This window comes from Salvia miltiorrhiza, chromosome 8 (genome assembly GCF_028751815.1).
Source record: "Salvia miltiorrhiza cultivar Shanhuang (shh) chromosome 8, IMPLAD_Smil_shh, whole genome shotgun sequence".
Lineage (NCBI taxonomy): Eukaryota > Viridiplantae > Streptophyta > Magnoliopsida > Lamiales > Lamiaceae > Salvia > Salvia miltiorrhiza.
In genome coordinates, this window is record NC_080394.1 from 16,352,048 (window position 1) to 16,371,897 (window position 19,850).

Sequence of the window (19,850 nt, forward strand, 5' to 3'; positions counted from 1 at the left end):
TACTGAAATCTGGTTGTGTAATTTCCCAACGTGGTTGAAAGACCTTGTTGCTGTGGATTGTCCGTAATATATGATCTATTCTTACTTCTAAAAAAAAAAGTATTGTCTAAAATAAATCCAAAACACTGTACTACAAAAAGTCGCAAATTCATAGTCTAAATAATGCAATTGTTGTTAGTAGTACTATTTTAATGCGGCTTGAATTGACTGAGTATCCTAAAAACGGAGTAGGTGAGTTTATAATCAAATATCATAATTTTGAATTTTATTGATATTTTCTAAATCATATTTGTTGTACTAAATTATTCCCTCGGTCCTACCTCACTTGGACTAGTTCTTTTCACCATGTCTATTTAAGAGAATAAGATTATAGTAGTATAAAGTATGTGAGCTCATATATATTGTAGTGAAAATTTATTATTGAAAAGGAAAACATGTCAACTCGAGTGTGACAGTCAGAAAAAAATAAAAATAAAAATAAAAAACAACTAGATCAAGTGAAGTTGGACATGTGAAGGTATGTTTTTCTCTCTTAGTACGATTTGTGCGCTATTGATTGAAAAAATAGTATATGTATATTAGATTGTCTCACGAGTCGAGATCCAAAATCATAATTAAGAACATACTTATAAGTTTATTGGTGTTTAATTATATATGCATCCAAATGTCAATTAAGGAGTCAAAAAGGATGAGAAGATGTGATGTAGAAACAAAAATAAGGCATTTCGAAAAGTGAAAAATTGTTGCAGAAATGTGTGTCTGGGCGAGCTGTGCGGATCAGATTTGTGATTGGTTTGAAGAGGTTAGACGTGTGGAGTCCAATGATTAATTAGCACAAAATGGTTGGTAATCTTATATCGTATAAATATTGGTAATGAGTAATCAAGAGAAGATTAGTTGGATTGTTTGACCAACATTTGTGTGTGATTGTGATATGAAGCTCAGGAACGCCATTGCTCATTCATTCACGTGAATAATTGAAATTCAGTTATTTGGTTCTTTGAAACAGTAAAATTAAATAACACTCCTGTATAATAAAAAGGTAGTGTGGGGGTAAATATGTAAAATCATGTTAACAAGCAGAATTAAAGTAAACAGTAGTTTGGAGTTCTGGGTTCCAACTTCAAAAAAGGAGAAGCTAAGGTACCAGAGAGAGAGAGAGAGAGAGAGAGGGATGTCGAGAGCAACACCTGTTCGGAAGCCTCACACTTCCACTTCAGATCTGCTCACTTGGTCGGAAGCTCCGTCGCCCGCAGCTTCCTCCTCCGCCAACGCCGCCCGCCCCGCCTCTCGTGCTAACCAGGTACCTCCTAAATCCGCCATCCCGCGCCACAATGTCTCATTATTCTCTCTCCATCATTTTCATCTTCTTTTCACCGTAGCCGCCGGATGGAGTTGGTAAGGTGCTGTTTGGCGGCCAGATTACTGACGAGGAAGCTGAGAACCTTAATAAAAGGTAATTCACCAATAATAAATATCTACTCTTTTATCTTTTAATTTGCTTTTCTCTCTTAGCCTACACTAATTACTGCATGACTTACTGAGATTCGATCTGCTGATTTCACCACTAAAGTTTTAAAGTTTCCTTTTGTATTCTACTTGCTAATGTAGTTAATCTATATATCTGTTTAAAAGTTAATTTTTGGTTCATTGAGCTTTTTACATAATTGCAATCTAGCAATTCTGACTTTTACCAAATTTAGATGACTTGTTGACAAAGTTGAATGATATATCTCAGATTTATATTTGAAAAGGTTGTGTCTCGGACTAAGTTTGGATAGGTTTGAGAAATAGCGATTCAAAGGGTTTTCGTGCAAGAAGATTTTATTAACCAGCTGCATCTAGTGAACACAATGAAATTCTGACCTTCAACTATCAACAACATCTAACGGTTATGTATAATCGTGTCATCAGTTAATCAAGTTATCTATGTTGTTGTGTCTCGGACTATGTTTGGATAGGTATGGGAACTGCAAGAAGTTTTTGTTCATTGTTTGCATCTAGTGGACATAATGAAATCATAACCTTCAACTATAAAGGACATCTTCTCAGGACTTGGTTGTAAATATTTCTTGTCATCAGATTATCAGTTATCTATGTTTCTGTTATAGTTAAACTTAGCTAAATATTTCTTTCTGTATCTGGAGATCTTCCACAGTGTATGCCTTTCGGGAATAATCTACAATGAGTTATGACTAAAACTCCCATTTTTTGTTGTTGATGTGCTAACCTCACATTCTCATTGCTGCTTCTAGGAAGCCCTGCTCTGGCTATAAACTGAAGGAGATGAATGGCAGCAAAATATTTGCAGGTAATGGTGAAGATGGTTTGACAGAATCTGGAGCATCTGATGGTAATTTCAATAACCGAACATCAGTCCGCATTGTGCAGGTATTCGAACTTCAAAGGCTCTTATATTAGCCATTTTTTCAGAGCATACATCTAGTCTGAATTAGCTTATTTTTCTTGATATGTTTTCTTGTTTAATTACTAGCAAGCTGCAATAGGGATAAGTCAGATTTCCTTCAGCACAGAGGAGAAGATTTCACCTAAAAAGCCGACCACTGTCCCTGAGGTAGCAAAGCAACGTGAACTGAGTGGAACGATAGAAAGTGATTCAGAGAGCCGAACTAGGAAGCAGCTCTCGGATGCTAAATCCAAGGAACTCAGTGGCACTGACATCTTTGGTCCTCCTTCTGAAGTTCCTGCTCGATCATCTGCACGAGCTATTGGAATAAAGGAGAACAAAGATATGGAGGAACCTGCACCACGAGCTCTACGCACATCTGTCAGAGTTTCTAACGTGAGTAGCCTTAACATATCGACATTCCATTATCAAATCTCCGTATCTGCTCTAAAATTTCATTTCACTGCATACTGGCAGCCTGCTGGTGGTCAAAGCAACATATTGTTTGGAGATGAACCTGTGGTGAAGACATCAAAGAAAATTCACGACCAGAAGTTTGCAGAGCTGACAGGCAACAACATTTTCAAGGGAGACGTTCCTCCGGGATCAGCTGAGAAGCCGTTGAGCGTGGCCAAGTTGAAAGAAATGAGCGGGAATGATATTTTTTCAGATGGCAAGGCTGAATCCAGAGACTACTTTGGTGGTGTCAGGAAACCACCCGGTGGTGAGAGCAGCATCGCGTTGGTTTGATCTTGTGCCATGTAAGGTTAGAGCAGCATCCTCGTTACTGCTGCCCGTAGCCTTAGTCTCCGAGGACCGATCTCAATGTCAGGTAACTTGATGTTGTAGCAAGTGTTGTCCTAGGATTATGTTTGTTTGTTTGTCTAATTGTGAGATGATGTTAATGATCCATGTACGTTGAAGCCAGTTAGACTATTTTTCTTTGTTTCATAATTATCTGCGTAATTTGTCGATTATGCGTGAGAACAGAAATGCTTTATTGAGAAATTTGAGGTGAAAAGGAAAAGGGATGAAAGGCTATAGCCTATAGGTAAGTAGTGATTGTAAGGGGTAAAAGAGAGGCTGGTCAAAAGAAATTGAAATATTGAAACCAGATTTTAGGCTTTTCACACTTGGGTGCATTAGTGTGGCACACTCGATAAACTTGTGGGAAAATATATCGAGTTTAAACTTGCGGGATTACATGATTTTGTCATAGTTTTTTTCTACCATTTTGGATTTAGTGGATTTCCATAGTTTGTGGTGGAGAAGAAAATGCCCTAAATAAACAAAAACAATTTCCCTAATTCGGCAGCTAATTGAAGTCGAGGGGGGTTGAATAAATATGGGTCAAATAATCAAATGAATTGAAATCAAATTGCATAATTTTGATAGTGAAACATAAAGTGAGAAAAATATGGGATAGAGAATCCTATTTGAGATTCGAAACGTTTCGTACATGAAAAAAAAGTGGTCTTGAGTATAATTGAATTGGATGTTCTGTATAATCGGGTTGGATCCTCATTCAGATCTTGACTCACATCTTGATTCGAACTCATATTCTAATTCAAATCGTGTAAATAAATTATTTTGGATGGAGGTCAACTCGGTTGTACGGTACACCCAATTGTACTCAAGTTTTTATGTATGAAAAATAATTACAAAACGAAAACAAGAGTGAACAAAATAATCGAATGAAAGACAAATACAAAGTCAAGAATGATTTTCAACAATTCTATAAATTAGGAGGAATTATGAAAGATTAAGTATATGAAAGTATAACATTCTCAAAAAAAACAAAAGTTTAGAGCATCCGCAATGGGGTTACATGATAGCTTACATGATAGCCTACTTTATGATGGGGGACCACATGGTGTAAAGATGCTGCAGTGGGGTTACATGATAGCTTACATGATAGCATTAGTTTTGATTTTTTCATTTTTCATTTAAGTTTAATTTCATAAATTTAAATTACACAATTTACTTCAAATTTAAATTGCATTAATTTTGAAATCCTAAAAATTACATAAAATTTAATAAAATAAAAACAAATCCTAAAAATTAAAATATTTTTTTTATAGAGGCGCGTGTAAAGGGCTATCTTAATTTTTTTTTTTAAAACAAATCCTAAAACACGCGCCTCTAATTGACCGTTTAAAGGGCTACACGATAAGGTGCTCCCGCAACGCTTACACGATAGCACATTTACACGATAGGGCTATCGTGTAAGGGCTATCGTGTAGCCGTTGTGAGTGCTCTTATGAAAGTATAACGAGAAATAGTTAAAACTTAAAATATTTATAAAGATTACTAGAAAAAGTCAAAATGGTTAGCGACTCTGCTGCACAATAAAAGTCAAGAATGATTTTCAACAATTCTATAGAGATAAAGTTTATGAAAGTATAACGAGAAATAGTTAAAACTTGAAATTTGTGAGTGCTCTTATGAAAGTATAACGAGAAATAGTTAAAACTTAAAATATTTATAAAGATTACTAGAAAAAGTCAAAATGGTTAGCGACTCTGCTGCACAATAAAAGTCAAGAATGATTTTCAACAATTCTATAGAGATAAAGTTTATGAAAGTATAACGAGAAATAGTTAAAACTTGAAATATTTATAAAGATAAAAACGAAAAACTTAAAAACCGACTCTGCTGGGGATCGAACCCAGAATCTCTGGTTCCGTAGACCAGCGCCTTATCCATTGGGCCACAGAGTCATGTCGTTAATGTGGATGGAGTACGTAACAATATATACTGATTAAAAAATTAATAAGATGACTTATCTAGTATATAATAGGATTAAGCCTTAACCTATGTGGCATATCTAAAATCTCACTATTTCAAAATTTACCATATATAATCTTCATCATTTATTAATTAATTAACTATTACATTCTATATAAAGATTCATTAATCATAATAAATACAATTAATAATAAATATATATATATATATATATATATTAACATTACATATAATCTAAATTAATAAATTTTATTATTTATTTTTTCTAGATAAAAATTAGATTTACATGTCTGATAAGAAAAAAATTATAATCTATATACGATAAATTATTTTAATTGAATGTTAGTGATTAGATGTATCATGTATATTTGTTATTAATTTTATATTACTCAATAGCGTACATATTATATGTATATGTTGCAATATATTATATTGTATGTATGTATATATATATATATATAATATTTATATTCTTAATTTTCAATAAAACTAATTTTAAATTAAGTTTGAATTGAGACATGCACGTATATGTAAATTATAAACGGGTCCGGTCATTGATTTACATGTTTGCATAATAAGGCACAATTCTATAAACTGATTACTTTAAAACAAAATCTTATTTTATGTCTATCAAAATAATTAAAATTTTAATTTTATTTTTTATAAAATAAATCCATACATTTTATTTATATAGGGAATTAAGAAAAATATATTTTTCATTTCTGCAAACTTTATTTGTTTCTGTTCGTCCATTACTACTACTACAATAATAATAATAATAATAATAATAATAATAATAATAATAATAATAATAATAATAATAATAATAATAATATCTATTCTATAATACGATTAGGCCTTAGCCTACGTAGCAGGCCTCAAATTATTTCTTTTCAATCTCAATCTCCAACGTGACATTTGAGAATCCAATCTATATATTCTCATTCTCACTTTTAAAACAAAAGTCACACCTCCCTCTTCCTCACCCCATCGCCGCCGTCCCTAAATCCGGTCGGCGTCGTCTCCCCCTTCACTGTCTCTCTCTTCTCTCAATCATTTTCTCTCTCTAAAATCGATTGCACACTCAAATCAAGCCCTAATTCCCCCTTTAAACTGCCCGCCTCTCTCTCCCTCTAAATTCAGGCGTCGCCGCCGTCCTAAGGGCGGCGTTGCTCCACCTCATCTCTGACTCCCTCTTCCATTCCTTAATTAGTTCGATTGTTTCCACTTCTTAAACCCATGAGAATTCTCCATTTGAAGCAATTAATACAAGAGCCCTAAGATTTCTTTTTCCTATAACCCGTTGTCGTTCCTTCTTCTAGACTCCGGCGAAATAGTCGCCGCTGAGCGTGCGGTTCGTTCGCCGTCGAGTCACCGCTGAGCCCTGGAGTTCGTCCACCGTGCCGTCGACCCCCACCCCACCGACGACTTCTCTATTTTGATACCTCCATTTCCTGATTAGCCGTGATTCTTCCTACACACCTATGGTAAGTATTAAATTAGTTTCCTAATTTAATAACGCGTTTCACTATTTTAAATATAGAATGATTATTATTTTAGAAAGAACAAATTTTGGAAACAATTTTGGCATCTGCTATCAAGCGTGTTGTGATTGTTGCATGGAAGCAATATGATTTATCAACTCTGATGAGGGGTGAAATATGCAAGGTCCTAAGATCAGGACACGTGGCTTTGCTTGGAATACTAAAGATGAGCAGCAGGGAGCAAAGAAGCTGTGAGAAATAGGCAGAGGAAAAAGTCCAAAGCAGAGTTGGCAGAGCAAAGCTTCCAGAACAGAGCTGCCAGAGCAGAGTTTGCTAGAGCAGAGCTTCCAGAGCAGAGCTTCCAAAGCCAGCGCTAACCAGAGCAGAGCTTCTAGAGCAGAGGGCCAGAGTCAAGTTGCCAGAGCAGAGATGCTAGAGCCAGAGCTAACCAGAGCAGAGATGCCAGAGCAGAGCTGCCAGAGCCAGAGCTAACCAGAGCAGAGCTGCCAGAGCAGACCAGAGCAGAGTTAAGTCATTAAAGTCAGAGCCAGAGCCAAGTCGCCAGATCCAGAGTCAGAGCTAAGTCGTTAGAGTCAGAGTCAGAGCCAAATCGCCAGATCCAGAGTCAGAGCTAAGCTATTGGAGCCAGAGCGTGGAGCCACACGCCAGAAAGCGGAGCTACTTAGCAGAGCGGAGCCAAAGAGTAGAAGTCTTCCCCAAGGAAGGAAATACAGAGCTACTAGACAGAGAAGGATGATGAGGACAGATCCAGCTCTGTAATTAGGGGACAACGACCTGACAAGTTATAATCTAATAATAGCCTTAATTAGTTTAATGGCGAGCATGCAGAATAGATGACCAAACGAATTTACTACTTTACCCCGACTGTAATGCCTATAAATACCTACGATGATGAAATAAAGCACACGCTCTCTCTTTTACTGCTCTAAGAACTCTTCTCTTTCCTTTCTCTCTAGAGTTTGAACTAATAAAATTACATACATAAATAAAATATCTAAATTGTTAGAGTTATGTTTGTTAGATAGTTGACAATTGGAGTCATGGTTGAATATAATTTCATATTTGATGTGTAACACCCTAATCTAATTAAGGAGTTAAATATAAAATTTAAATAAATATTTAATGCGGAAGTCTTTTAAAATAATTTAAACTCACTTTTAAAATAAATATTTTCGAAAATAATTTTAAGAAAAAGAAATCTTTAAATAAAATTGGTTTTTAAAGCACTTTTAAAACGATTTATAAGATATCAAAATTTTCAATAATGTATTCAAATATAAAACTTGATTTTGAATTCATAAATTTAAACAACTTTATTTTCAAAGCACGACATGAAGATGTCAGAAAAATAATTAACTAATTAATAAAACTTTTACTAAGGAAAAACTCTAAGTATAAAATAATATCTTTTTAGCAGCGGAAAATATAACAAAATAAAATCTTTATATGATTAAAAATTATGTATGTATCCATGTATATATTTTCGTAAAGATATAAATTCTTAAATAAATATTTGAAATGAATTTAAATATAAATTAAACAAGTCATGACATTAAAATAATATAATAACATTTATTTAAATAAATCACACACAAATCTCAAATAGTATAGAATTTCAGAGTTTACATAATCAAGAGATATCACATGAAATAACATAATATATTTTAGGAAACATTTATCTTTAAATAGATTCGACGCGCCCATTCGACTCTCCACGCGCCTCCGATATCAATCACCTGAAACTGTTGAATATGGGATGAGCATACAGGGTACACTCAGTGTGGGAACATGCAATAATTGTCCATGTTAATAAAATGGTAACACATATTGTCATAACGTAACATAACTTCCATACGCACTGTGGCAATCCAAGGACTTTAATGTCCCGGACCCTATATGTGGGCCCCTGGCGACAATATAATGGTTGCAACCCTGTAACATGAAATCGCTTTGTGGCATACCAAGGACGGTGAAGTCCTGGACCAATTATGCTGGCCCCTAGCGATAAATATTTTTACAACACATACGGTAAACACATAATATTAAAATGGACAAATATTAACCACGTGCATGTACTGAAATAAATCCCACACCTGAAACTTGAACTTTTGAGCTTTGAAAATTAACTGCAAGAATTTAAAGTTCACATCCTAGTCGCGCCGCACCTAGTCAGATAAATTTAAATAATAAGACATGAGGGCCTAATTAAACTTTAGAAAATAATTTAGATTATAGGATCATATAAAAATAATTGATCTAATAAATTTAAGTAGTAAAATATATTTTCTTATAAAAAGATTTGGGTGGGTTGATATTTATTTAATTAAAACTTGAGTATTTGATTTATAAAATTCTTAATCCATTAAATATAATAAAATGAAATAAATAATGAGATGCATGCTTCTTTAAAATTTGGGTTAGTGTTAAAAATACCAAGTCCAATTTAATTAAAAGAATTATGCAGCCCAAAGCAAAATAAATGCAGCCCAATTACTTAATTAATCTGAGCCCAACTATCTTAAATAAATTGAGCCCATTAGCCAGCCAAAGCCCATTTCCCTTCCATTCACCCTAATTTATATTCACACCACACACATACGCAGCAGCGCAGCTCCCATTTCCTCACTCTCTCTCTGCCGCTCTCTCTCCTCCCTCTCCTCTTCTCGGCCCTCCTCCTGCCGCCACCACCGGACGGCATCGCCGTCGCCGGAGCCGGCGGCCCTGCCTCATCTCTCTACTTTATTTCCTTCAACCTCTCTCCCTCTTCCCATATCTCTCTTTCCCTCTCTGCCAGACGGCCCTCGGCGAAGCCGACGCCCCCCCCCTGTCCTCTCCTCACCGCGCCCAGCCGCGGCGTCCACCCTTCTCCGGCGACAGTCGCCGCCAGCCACCACCCTCTCTCCCTTTTGGCCGACAGCAACAGCCGCCTGCGCCGCTCCCGGGTCGCCAGCAGCGGTCCCAGCTACTTCTACCCTCGGCCGGACAGCACAGCAGCGGCCGAGACCGTGCCGCCGCCCCTGTCTCCTTCCGCCAGCCGCCGTGGCGCACAGCGCCGGCGGCGCTGTTCTTCAGCCATCCCCCCTCTTCTTTTCTCTTGTCTAAATTCTAAACCAACATTCCCCTTCTATTTTCTTTTCTTTTTGTAAAACAGTGAATATGATTTCGATCAATTTAATATCTGTATATGCATGTTTAAATTTATAAAAACAAGAATTTTGTGGAAGTTTGGTTGTTTTCTGTAAATTGAAAGAAGGCAGAAATCTTTGCATATGAAAATAAACTATACAAGTTTTTGAGAATTACCGATGGAGATTCGGCAGTGGGAAGGAAACAGGATGAATTATAAAAGACTTTTTCCTGTTGGATTTTGTTGGGTATTTGCGATGAAGAAGATTAGATATACATATATATACTGGATTGAAATATCGTGGTTGAGGAGTAAAAATCGAATTTGTGAATTTGAGTATTCGTCAAAGATTTGAAGTGTGAAAGAAATCCTGCTGTGGAAGGAAAAAATCAAGATTTGAAATCAAAGTTTTGCTGCTGTGGTTGTCAAATTTTACGGAAAGGGAGTTTGATTAGTGAATAGGTGTGTGCTTGTGATTTTTCTGAATATATATAGAATGTTCAGAGAAATACTTGTAGTTGTAGAGATGTAAAAACAGGAAATGATAAATTGTACTGAAATAGAAATTTCATAGATTGAAAATTAATACCATGTTGATTGATCTGCAGTTAGAGAGAAAAACTTGGTTATCTCGAAGTATAGTTTTTGCTTTGTAAAATTTGCAGAGATGGAGTAGAAGATGTATATATATATGATGAGCATAAAAGTGGCTAAATGAGAAAAATAGGGCGGTTAGATATCTGATAAAAAATGAAAATAGGAATGGCTGGCTTGGAGACTTCTTTAAACAAATGTAAATAAATAGAGTAGAAATTGTTAATTTACAGATACGAAAATAAGGTATCCAAATCCTTGAAATCATTAATTAACTATAAATATTGAAACTTGAATAATTGTTTTAAGATTATTGCAAAAGAATTTTGCCCATTAATAATAATAAGTCCAACACTAATAAAATTTATGAAAATATTTTATTCTTAATCCAAAATTAATATAATGTCCATGATAAATATATTTAAGTAAATAAATTTATTTAGGCCCAAATTTATATAAAAATATTTTTGGAATATAAAACTTTATTTCTATAGGTATAACCTAGAATTTAGAGTCATACATCTAGCTAGGGGCGCGACTAGATAATTCTCCACAAACTCGACTCATAGATTTATATTTTTAATATCTCGAAAATATAAAAATTTTCAAATAAAATTTGCAAAGGTAGTAAACGGTTTTGGGTTGTGACAAACCTACCCACTTAAAAGAATTTCGTCCTCGAAATTTGACAATTCATAGTTGCAATAATCTTCAACATAATAACTTGAATACTGAACTTGAACATTTTCTCATAATAACTTCAATCATTGCAGCAAATTCACTATACTTTCAACGTAAATAATTTATACTCATCTTCTTGAAAAATATTTGAAATATCTTTACTCATAGCTGCAATAATCTTCAACATAAAAACTTGAATACTGAACTTGAATTTTCTCATAACAACTTCAATTATTGCAGCTAATTTCATAATACTTTCAACGTAAACAATTTATACTCATCCTCTTGAAAAATATTTGAAATATCTTTACTCATAGCTGCAATAATCTTCAACATATAATTTGAATACTGAACTTTCTCATAATAACTTGCATAATGAACTTGAACTTTCTGATAATAACTTCAATTATTGCAGCAAATTTCAACATACTTTCAACGTAAACAATTTATACTCATCCCTATAAAAATATTTTGAAATACTTTTAAAATACATTTACCTTGAAGTCGGAGCACGTAGAGGTCGAATGGATTTTCTCACACATGACATTTAAGAATTTTATGTAAAATATTTTGCAGAGTCTACAGAAAAGTAGACCTGCTCTGATACCATGTTGTAACACCCTAATCTAATTAAGGAGTTAAATATAAAATTTAAATAAATATTTAATGCGGAAGTCTTTTAAAATAATTTAAACTCACTTTTAAAATAAATATTTTCGAAAATAATTTTAAGAAAAAGAAATCTTTAAATAAAATTGGTTTTTAAAGCACTTTTAAAACGATTTATAAGATATCAAAATTTTCAATAATGTATTCAAATATAAAACTTGATTTTGAATTCATAAATTTAAACAACTTTATTTTCAAAGCACGACATGAAGATGTCAGAAAAATAATTAACTAATTAATAAAACTTTTACTAAGGAAAAACTCTAAGTATAAAATAATATCTTTTTAGCAGCGGAAAATATAACAAAATAAAATCTTTATATGATTAAAAATTATGTATGTATCCATGTATATATTTTCGTAAAGATATAAATTCTTAAATAAATATTTGAAATGAATTTAAATATAAATTAAACAAGTCATGACATTAAAATAATATAATAACATTTATTTAAATAAATCACACACAAATCTCAAATAGTATAGAATTTCAGAGTTTACATAATCAAGAGATATCACATGAAATAACATAATATATTTTAGGAAACATTTATCTTTAAATAGATTCGACGCGCCCATTCGACTCTCCACGCGCCTCCGATATCAATCACCTGAAACTGTTGAATATGGGATGAGCATACAGGGTACACTCAGTGTGGGAACATGCAATAATTGTCCATGTTAATAAAATGGTAACACATATTGTCATAACGTAACATAACTTCCATACGCACTGTGGCAATCCAAGGACTTTAATGTCCCGGACCCTATATGTGGGCCCCTGGCGACAATATAATGGTTGCAACCCTGTAACATGAAATCGCTTTGTGGCATACCAAGGACGGTGAAGTCCTGGACCAATTATGCTGGCCCCTAGCGATAAATATTTTTACAACACATACGGTAAACACATAATATTAAAATGGACAAATATTAACCACGTGCATGTACTGAAATAAATCCCACACCTGAAACTTGAACTTTGAGCTTTGAAAATTAACTGCAAGAATTTAAAGTTCACATCCTAGTCGCGCCGCACCTAGTCAGATAAATTTAAATAATAAGACATGAGGGCCTAATTAAACTTTAGAAAATAATTTAGATTATAGGATCATATAAAAATAATTGATCTAATAAATTTAAGTAGTAAAATATATTTTCTTATAAAAAGATTTGGGTGGGTTGATATTTATTTAATTAAAACTTGAGTATTTGATTTATAAAATTCTTAATCCATTAAATATAATAAAATGAAATAAATAATGAGATGCATGCTTCTTTAAAATTTGGGTTAGTGTTAAAAATACCAAGTCCAATTTAATTAAAAGAATTATGCAGCCCAAAGCAAAATAAATGCAGCCCAATTACTTAATTAATCTGAGCCCAACTATCTTAAATAAATTGAGCCCATTAGCCAGCCAAAGCCCATTTCCCTTCCATTCACCCTAATTTATATTCACACCACACACATACGCAGCAGCGCAGCTCCCATTTCCTCACTCTCTCTCTGCCGCTCTCTCTCCTCCCTCTCCTCTTCTCGGCCCTCCTCCTGCCGCCACCACCGGACGGCATCGCCGTCGCCGGAGCCGGCGGCCCTGCCTCATCTCTCTACTTTATTTCCTTCAACCTCTCTCCCTCTTCCCATATCTCTCTTTCCCTCTCTGCCAGACGGCCCTCGGCGAAGCCGACGCCCCCCCCTGTCCTCTCCTCACCGCGCCCAGCCGCGGCGTCCACCCTTCTCCGGCGACAGTCGCCGCCAGCCACCACCCTCTCTCCCTTTTGGCCGACAGCAACAGCCGCCTGCGCCGCTCCCGGGTCGCCAGCAGCGGTCCCAGCTACTTCTACCCTCGGCCGGACAGCACAGCAGCGGCCGAGACCGTGCCGCCGCCCCTGTCTCCTTCCGCCAGCCGCCGTGGCGCACAGCGCCGGCGGCGCTGTTCTTCAGCCATCCCCCCTCTTCTTTTCTCTTGTCTAAATTCTAAACCAACATTCCCCTTCTATTTTCTTTTCTTTTTGTAAAACAGTGAATATGATTTCGATCAATTTAATATCTGTATATGCATGTTTAAATTTATAAAAACAAGAATTTTGTGGAAGTTTGGTTGTTTTCTGTAAATTGAAAGAAGGCAGAAATCTTTGCATATGAAAATAAACTATACAAGTTTTTGAGAATTACCGATGGAGATTCGGCAGTGGGAAGGAAACAGGATGAATTATAAAAGACTTTTTCCTGTTGGATTTTGTTGGGTATTTGCGATGAAGAAGATTAGATATACATATATATACTGGATTGAAATATCGTGGTTGAGGAGTAAAAATCGAATTTGTGAATTTGAGTATTCGTCAAAGATTTGAAGTGTGAAAGAAATCCTGCTGTGGAAGGAAAAAATCAAGATTTGAAATCAAAGTTTTGCTGCTGTGGTTGTCAAATTTTACGGAAAGGGAGTTTGATTAGTGAATAGGTGTGTGCTTGTGATTTTTCTGAATATATATAGAATGTTCAGAGAAATACTTGTAGTTGTAGAGATGTAAAAACAGGAAATGATAAATTGTACTGAAATAGAAATTTCATAGATTGAAAATTAATACCATGTTGATTGATCTGCAGTTAGAGAGAAAAACTTGGTTATCTCGAAGTATAGTTTTTGCTTTGTAAAATTTGCAGAGATGGAGTAGAAGATGTATATATATATGATGAGCATAAAAGTGGCTAAATGAGAAAAATAGGGCGGTTAGATATCTGATAAAAAATGAAAATAGGAATGGCTGGCTTGGAGACTTCTTTAAACAAATGTAAATAAATAGAGTAGAAATTGTTAATTTACAGATACGAAAATAAGGTATCCAAATCCTTGAAATCATTAATTAACTATAAATATTGAAACTTGAATAATTGTTTTAAGATTATTGCAAAAGAATTTTGCCCATTAATAATAATAAGTCCAACACTAATAAAATTTATGAAAATATTTTATTCTTAATCCAAAATTAATATAATGTCCATGATAAATATATTTAAGTAAATAAATTTATTTAGGCCCAAATTTATATAAAAATATTTTTGGAATATAAAACTTTATTTCTATAGGTATAACCTAGAATTTAGAGTCATACATCTAGCTAGGGGCGCGACTAGATAATTCTCCACAAACTCGACTCATAGATTTATATTTTTAATATCTCGAAAATATAAAAATTTTCAAATAAAATTTGCAAAGGTAGTAAACGGTTTTGGGTTGTGACAAACCTACCCACTTAAAAGAATTTCGTCCTCGAAATTTGACAATTCATAGTTGCAATAATCTTCAACATAATAACTTGAATACTGAACTTGAACATTTTCTCATAATAACTTCAATCATTGCAGCAAATTCACTATACTTTCAACGTAAATAATTTATACTCATCTTCTTGAAAAATATTTGAAATATCTTTACTCATAGCTGCAATAATCTTCAACATAAAAACTTGAATACTGAACTTGAATTTTCTCATAACAACTTCAATTATTGCAGCTAATTTCATAATACTTTCAACGTAAACAATTTATACTCATCCTCTTGAAAAATATTTGAAATATCTTTACTCATAGCTGCAATAATCTTCAACATATAATTTGAATACTGAACTTTCTCATAATAACTTGCATAATGAACTTGAACTTTCTGATAATAACTTCAATTATTGCAGCAAATTTCAACATACTTTCAACGTAAACAATTTATACTCATCCCTATAAAAATATTTTGAAATACTTTTAAAATACATTTACCTTGAAGTCGGAGCACGTAGAGGTCGAATGGATTTTCTCACACATGACATTTAAGAATTTTATGTAAAATATTTTGCAGAGTCTACAGAAAAGTAGACCTGCTCTGATACCATGTTGTAACACCCTAATCTAATTAAGGAGTTAAATATAAAATTTAAATAAATATTTAATGCGGAAGTCTTTTAAAATAATTTAAACTCACTTTTAAAATAAATATTTTCGAAAATAATTTTAAGAAAAAGAAATCTTTAAATAAAATTGGTTTTTAAAGCACTTTTAAAACGATTTATAAGATATCAAAATTTTCAATAATGTATTCAAATATAAAACTTGATTTTGAATTCATAAATTTAAACAACTTTATTTTCAAAGCACGACATGAAGATGTCAGAAAAATAATTAACTAATTAATAAAACTTTTACTAAGGAAAAACTCTAAGTATAAAATAATATCTTTTTAGCAGCGGAAAATATAACAAAATAAAATCTTTATATGATTAAAAATTATGTATGTATCCATGTATATATTTTCGTAAAGATATAAATTCTTAAATAAATATTTGAAATGAATTTAAATATAAATTAAACAAGTCATGACATTAAAATAATATAATAACATTTATTTAAATAAATCACACACAAATCTCAAATAGTATAGAATTTCAGAGTTTACATAATCAAGAGATATCACATGAAATAACATAATATATTTTAGGAAACATTTATCTTTAAATAGATTCGACGCGCCCATTCGACTCTCCACGCGCCTCCGATATCAATCACCTGAAACTGTTGAATATGGGATGAGCATACAGGGTACACTCAGTGTGGGAACATGCAATAATTGTCCATGTTAATAAAATGGTAACACATATTGTCATAACGTAACATAACTTCCATACGCACTGTGGCAATCCAAGGACTTTAATGTCCCGGACCCTATATGTGGGCCCCTGGCGACAATATAATGGTTGCAACCCTGTAACATGAAATCGCTTTGTGGCATACCAAGGACGGTGAAGTCCTGGACCAATTATGCTGGCCCCTAGCGATAAATATTTTTACAACACATACGGTAAACACATAATATTAAAATGGACAAATATTAACCACGTGCATGTACTGAAATAAATCCCACACCTGAAACTTGAACTTTTGAGCTTTGAAAATTAACTGCAAGAATTTAAAGTTCACATCCTAGTCGCGCCGCACCTAGTCAGATAAATTTAAATAATAAGACATGAGGGCCTAATTAAACTTTAGAAAATAATTTAGATTATAGGATCATATAAAAATAATTGATCTAATAAATTTAAGTAGTAAAATATATTTTCTTATAAAAAGATTTGGGTGGGTTGATATTTATTTAATTAAAACTTGAGTATTTGATTTATAAAATTCTTAATCCATTAAATATAATAAAATGAAATAAATAATGAGATGCATGCTTCTTTAAAATTTGGGTTAGTGTTAAAAATACCAAGTCCAATTTAATTAAAAGAATTATGCAGCCCAAAGCAAAATAAATGCAGCCCAATTACTTAATTAATCTGAGCCCAACTATCTTAAATAAATTGAGCCCATTAGCCAGCCAAAGCCCATTTCCCTTCCATTCACCCTAATTTATATTCACACCACACACATACGCAGCAGCGCAGCTCCCATTTCCTCACTCTCTCTCTGCCGCTCTCTCTCCTCCCTCTCCTCTTCTCGGCCCTCCTCCTGCCGCCACCACCGGACGGCATCGCCGTCGCCGGAGCCGGCGGCCCTGCCTCATCTCTCTACTTTATTTCCTTCAACCTCTCTCCCTCTTCCCATATCTCTCTTTCCCTCTCTGCCAGACGGCCCTCGGCGAAGCCGACGCCCCCCCCTGTCCTCTCCTCACCGCGCCCAGCCGCGGCGTCCACCCTTCTCCGGCGACAGTCGCCGCCAGCCACCACCCTCTCTTCCTTTTGGCCGACAGCAACAGCCGCCTGCGCCGCTCCCGGGTCGCCAGCAGCGGTCCCAGCTACTTCTACCCTCGGCCGGACAGCACAGCAGCGGCCGAGACCGTGCCGCCGCCCCTGTCTCCTTCCGCCAGCCGCCGTGGCGCACAGCGCCGGCGGCGCTGTTCTTCAGCCATCCCCCCTCTTCTTTTCTCTTGTCTAAATTCTAAACCAACATTCCCCTTCTATTTTCTTTTCTTTTTGTAAAACAGTGAATATGATTTCGATCAATTTAATATCTGTATATGCATGTTTAAATTTATAAAAACAAGAATTTTGTGGAAGTTTGGTTGTTTTCTGTAAATTGAAAGAAGGCAGAAATCTTTGCATATGAAAATAAACTATACAAGTTTTTGAGAATTACCGATGGAGATTCGGCAGTGGGAAGGAAACAGGATGAATTATAAAAGACTTTTTCCTGTTGGATTTTGTTGGGTATTTGCGATGAAGAAGATTAGATATACATATATATACTGGATTGAAATATCGTGGTTGAGGAGTAAAAATCGAATTTGTGAATTTGAGTATTCGTCAAAGATTTGAAGTGTGAAAGAAATCCTGCTGTGGAAGGAAAAAATCAAGATTTGAAATCAAAGTTTTGCTGCTGTGGTTGTCAAATTTTACGGAAAGGGAGTTTGATTAGTGAATAGGTGTGTGCTTGTGATTTTTCTGAATATATATAGAATGTTCAGAGAAATACTTGTAGTTGTAGAGATGTAAAAACAGGAAATGATAAATTGTACTGAAATAGAAATTTCATAGATTGAAAATTAATACCATGTTGATTGATCTGCAGTTAGAGAGAAAAACTTGGTTATCTCGAAGTATAGTTTTTGCTTTGTAAAATTTGCAGAGATGGAGTAGAAGATGTATATATATATGATGAGCATAAAAGTGGCTAAATGAGAAAAATAGGGCGGTTAGATATCTGATAAAAAATGAAAATAGGAATGGCTGGCTTGGAGACTTCTTTAAACAAATGTAAATAAATAGAGTAGAAATTGTTAATTTACAGATACGAAAATAAGGTATCCAAATCCTTGAAATCATTAATTAACTATAAATATTGAAACTTGAATAATATTAAAACTCCAAATGATACGATGTTCGATAAATCAGTTATGGTCTTTTAAATATGAGGCGAGATTATTTTCATAATTAGTTATGCTTTTAGAAGTTCGGAATTATATGATACTCTCAATTCAATTATAATTTTTCAAACTCCATATAAAATTATGGTCAAAAGGCAAAATAAAAAAACATTGAACAAAATTAATAAATCTTGTAACAACAAAGTCCCTCAAAAAAAAAAAAATCTTGTAACAACAAATGCAACAAATCAATTCTCCATCATACCTATGTCAAATTTATATGTATTTCTACTCTTTTTTTTTTTTTTTTTTCTTACGCGTCAACTTTCTATAAAATTTCATATGAAAACTAATGGGTATTTTTATGATCTCAACAAAATTAATAATTTAATTACTAAAAGTTGTTGAGATTAATATAATTTAAAATGTATTACTAATTTAATTTAATTTAATTAATTATATAAATAATCTACATAAAAAATTATTTTATATAAATTTTCCCTAAAAAATAAATAGCCATGAAAATTGTTTTATTTGTTTATACTTATCAACAATCCAACCTTTTAATAAAAAATTTGTATTATCTCTGTTCCACATATACAACCTACAATCCAACTCAATTCTACAATATTTATACTTTATTAATAATCCAATTCAATCTAAAATAAATTTTCATTATTTATTGTTACATATTGCTTATAAAGTTATAATCAATTTGTGTTACATCTAAATATGGTAGAAAAAAAAAATCCATATATCCAATAATATCTTGCCAAATGCCAAGTATTAAATGTCCATCGGTTGTCGACGGACAAAGCCGAAGGAAAAATTAAGTTGCATGAGTTGGTTTGCCAACTTATCTTATAATCAGTTGAGTCAAAGCAATTATTTTTATTTCCAAATTTTTGTATTATAGTGATGCCCAGTTAGATTTGTTGATAAATTAACAGATTAAATTTAAAGATTGTTGATTCGTGTAATATTATATCGCAACTCATTTATTAGGGAGTGTGCTTCTTATTCTTATAGGATCATCAGTTTAAATGAAGAAGTGTAGAAGCTCATTTAAAATTAGTACAGAAGGATCCAACTGAGCATATGAAACCACTGCTGATAAGGAGATCATGTTGATAAAGACTAATGGACTCAACAATTAGAGTCATGACTCATCATAATATTGAGAAAGGTCAACCTACGGCAACAGACAGACACTACTGTATTTAATGCGGATCCTGTAATACCCCAATTTTCATAAAACTAGTACATCCACT

General features: G+C 33.7%; 1 protein-coding gene, 1 long non-coding RNA gene and 1 other non-coding gene across 3 annotated transcripts; 1 reads left to right on the top strand and 2 right to left on the bottom strand.

Moving 5' to 3' along the window:
- Positions 1 to 895: 895 nt before the first annotated feature.
- LOC131001432 (uncharacterized) lies at positions 896 to 3,361 on the top strand. Its single transcript, XM_057927830.1, has 5 exons — positions 896 to 1,303; positions 1,383 to 1,456; positions 2,256 to 2,391; positions 2,495 to 2,803; positions 2,885 to 3,361. Exons 1-5 carry the CDS (start codon positions 1,070 to 1,072, stop codon positions 3,155 to 3,157), a joined length of 1,026 nt encoding a protein of 341 aa, XP_057783813.1. The 5' UTR covers positions 896 to 1,069; the 3' UTR covers positions 3,158 to 3,361.
- Positions 3,362 to 5,054: 1,693 nt separating this feature from the next.
- Positions 5,055 to 5,127, bottom strand: TRNAR-ACG (transfer RNA arginine (anticodon ACG)). The gene has a single exon. It is a non-coding gene; the product is annotated as a tRNA-Arg (tRNA).
- A 3,080-nt stretch (positions 5,128 to 8,207) lies between these two features.
- On the bottom strand, positions 8,208 to 18,519 carry LOC131001445 (uncharacterized). Its single transcript, XR_009093932.1, has 4 exons — positions 17,853 to 18,519; positions 13,908 to 16,715; positions 9,964 to 12,770; positions 8,208 to 8,825 (listed from the first exon to the last, which is right to left on the bottom strand). It is a non-coding gene; the product is annotated as an uncharacterized LOC131001445 (long non-coding RNA).
- Between the last annotated feature and the right edge of the window lie 1,331 nt (positions 18,520 to 19,850).

Bases quoted from the DNA above. Each gene is read 5' to 3' on its own strand.
- LOC131001432 (XM_057927830.1), top strand. From the start codon at position 1,070: ATGTTAACAAGCAGAATTAAAGTAAACAGTAGTTTGGAGTTCTGGGTT. The intron at 2,392-2,494 runs GTATTCGAACTT...TTTAATTACTAG, and splicing joins CATCAGTCCGCATTGTGCAG to CAAGCTGCAATAGGGATAAG. The intron at 2,804-2,884 runs GTGAGTAGCCTT...GCATACTGGCAG, and splicing joins CATCTGTCAGAGTTTCTAAC to CCTGCTGGTGGTCAAAGCAA.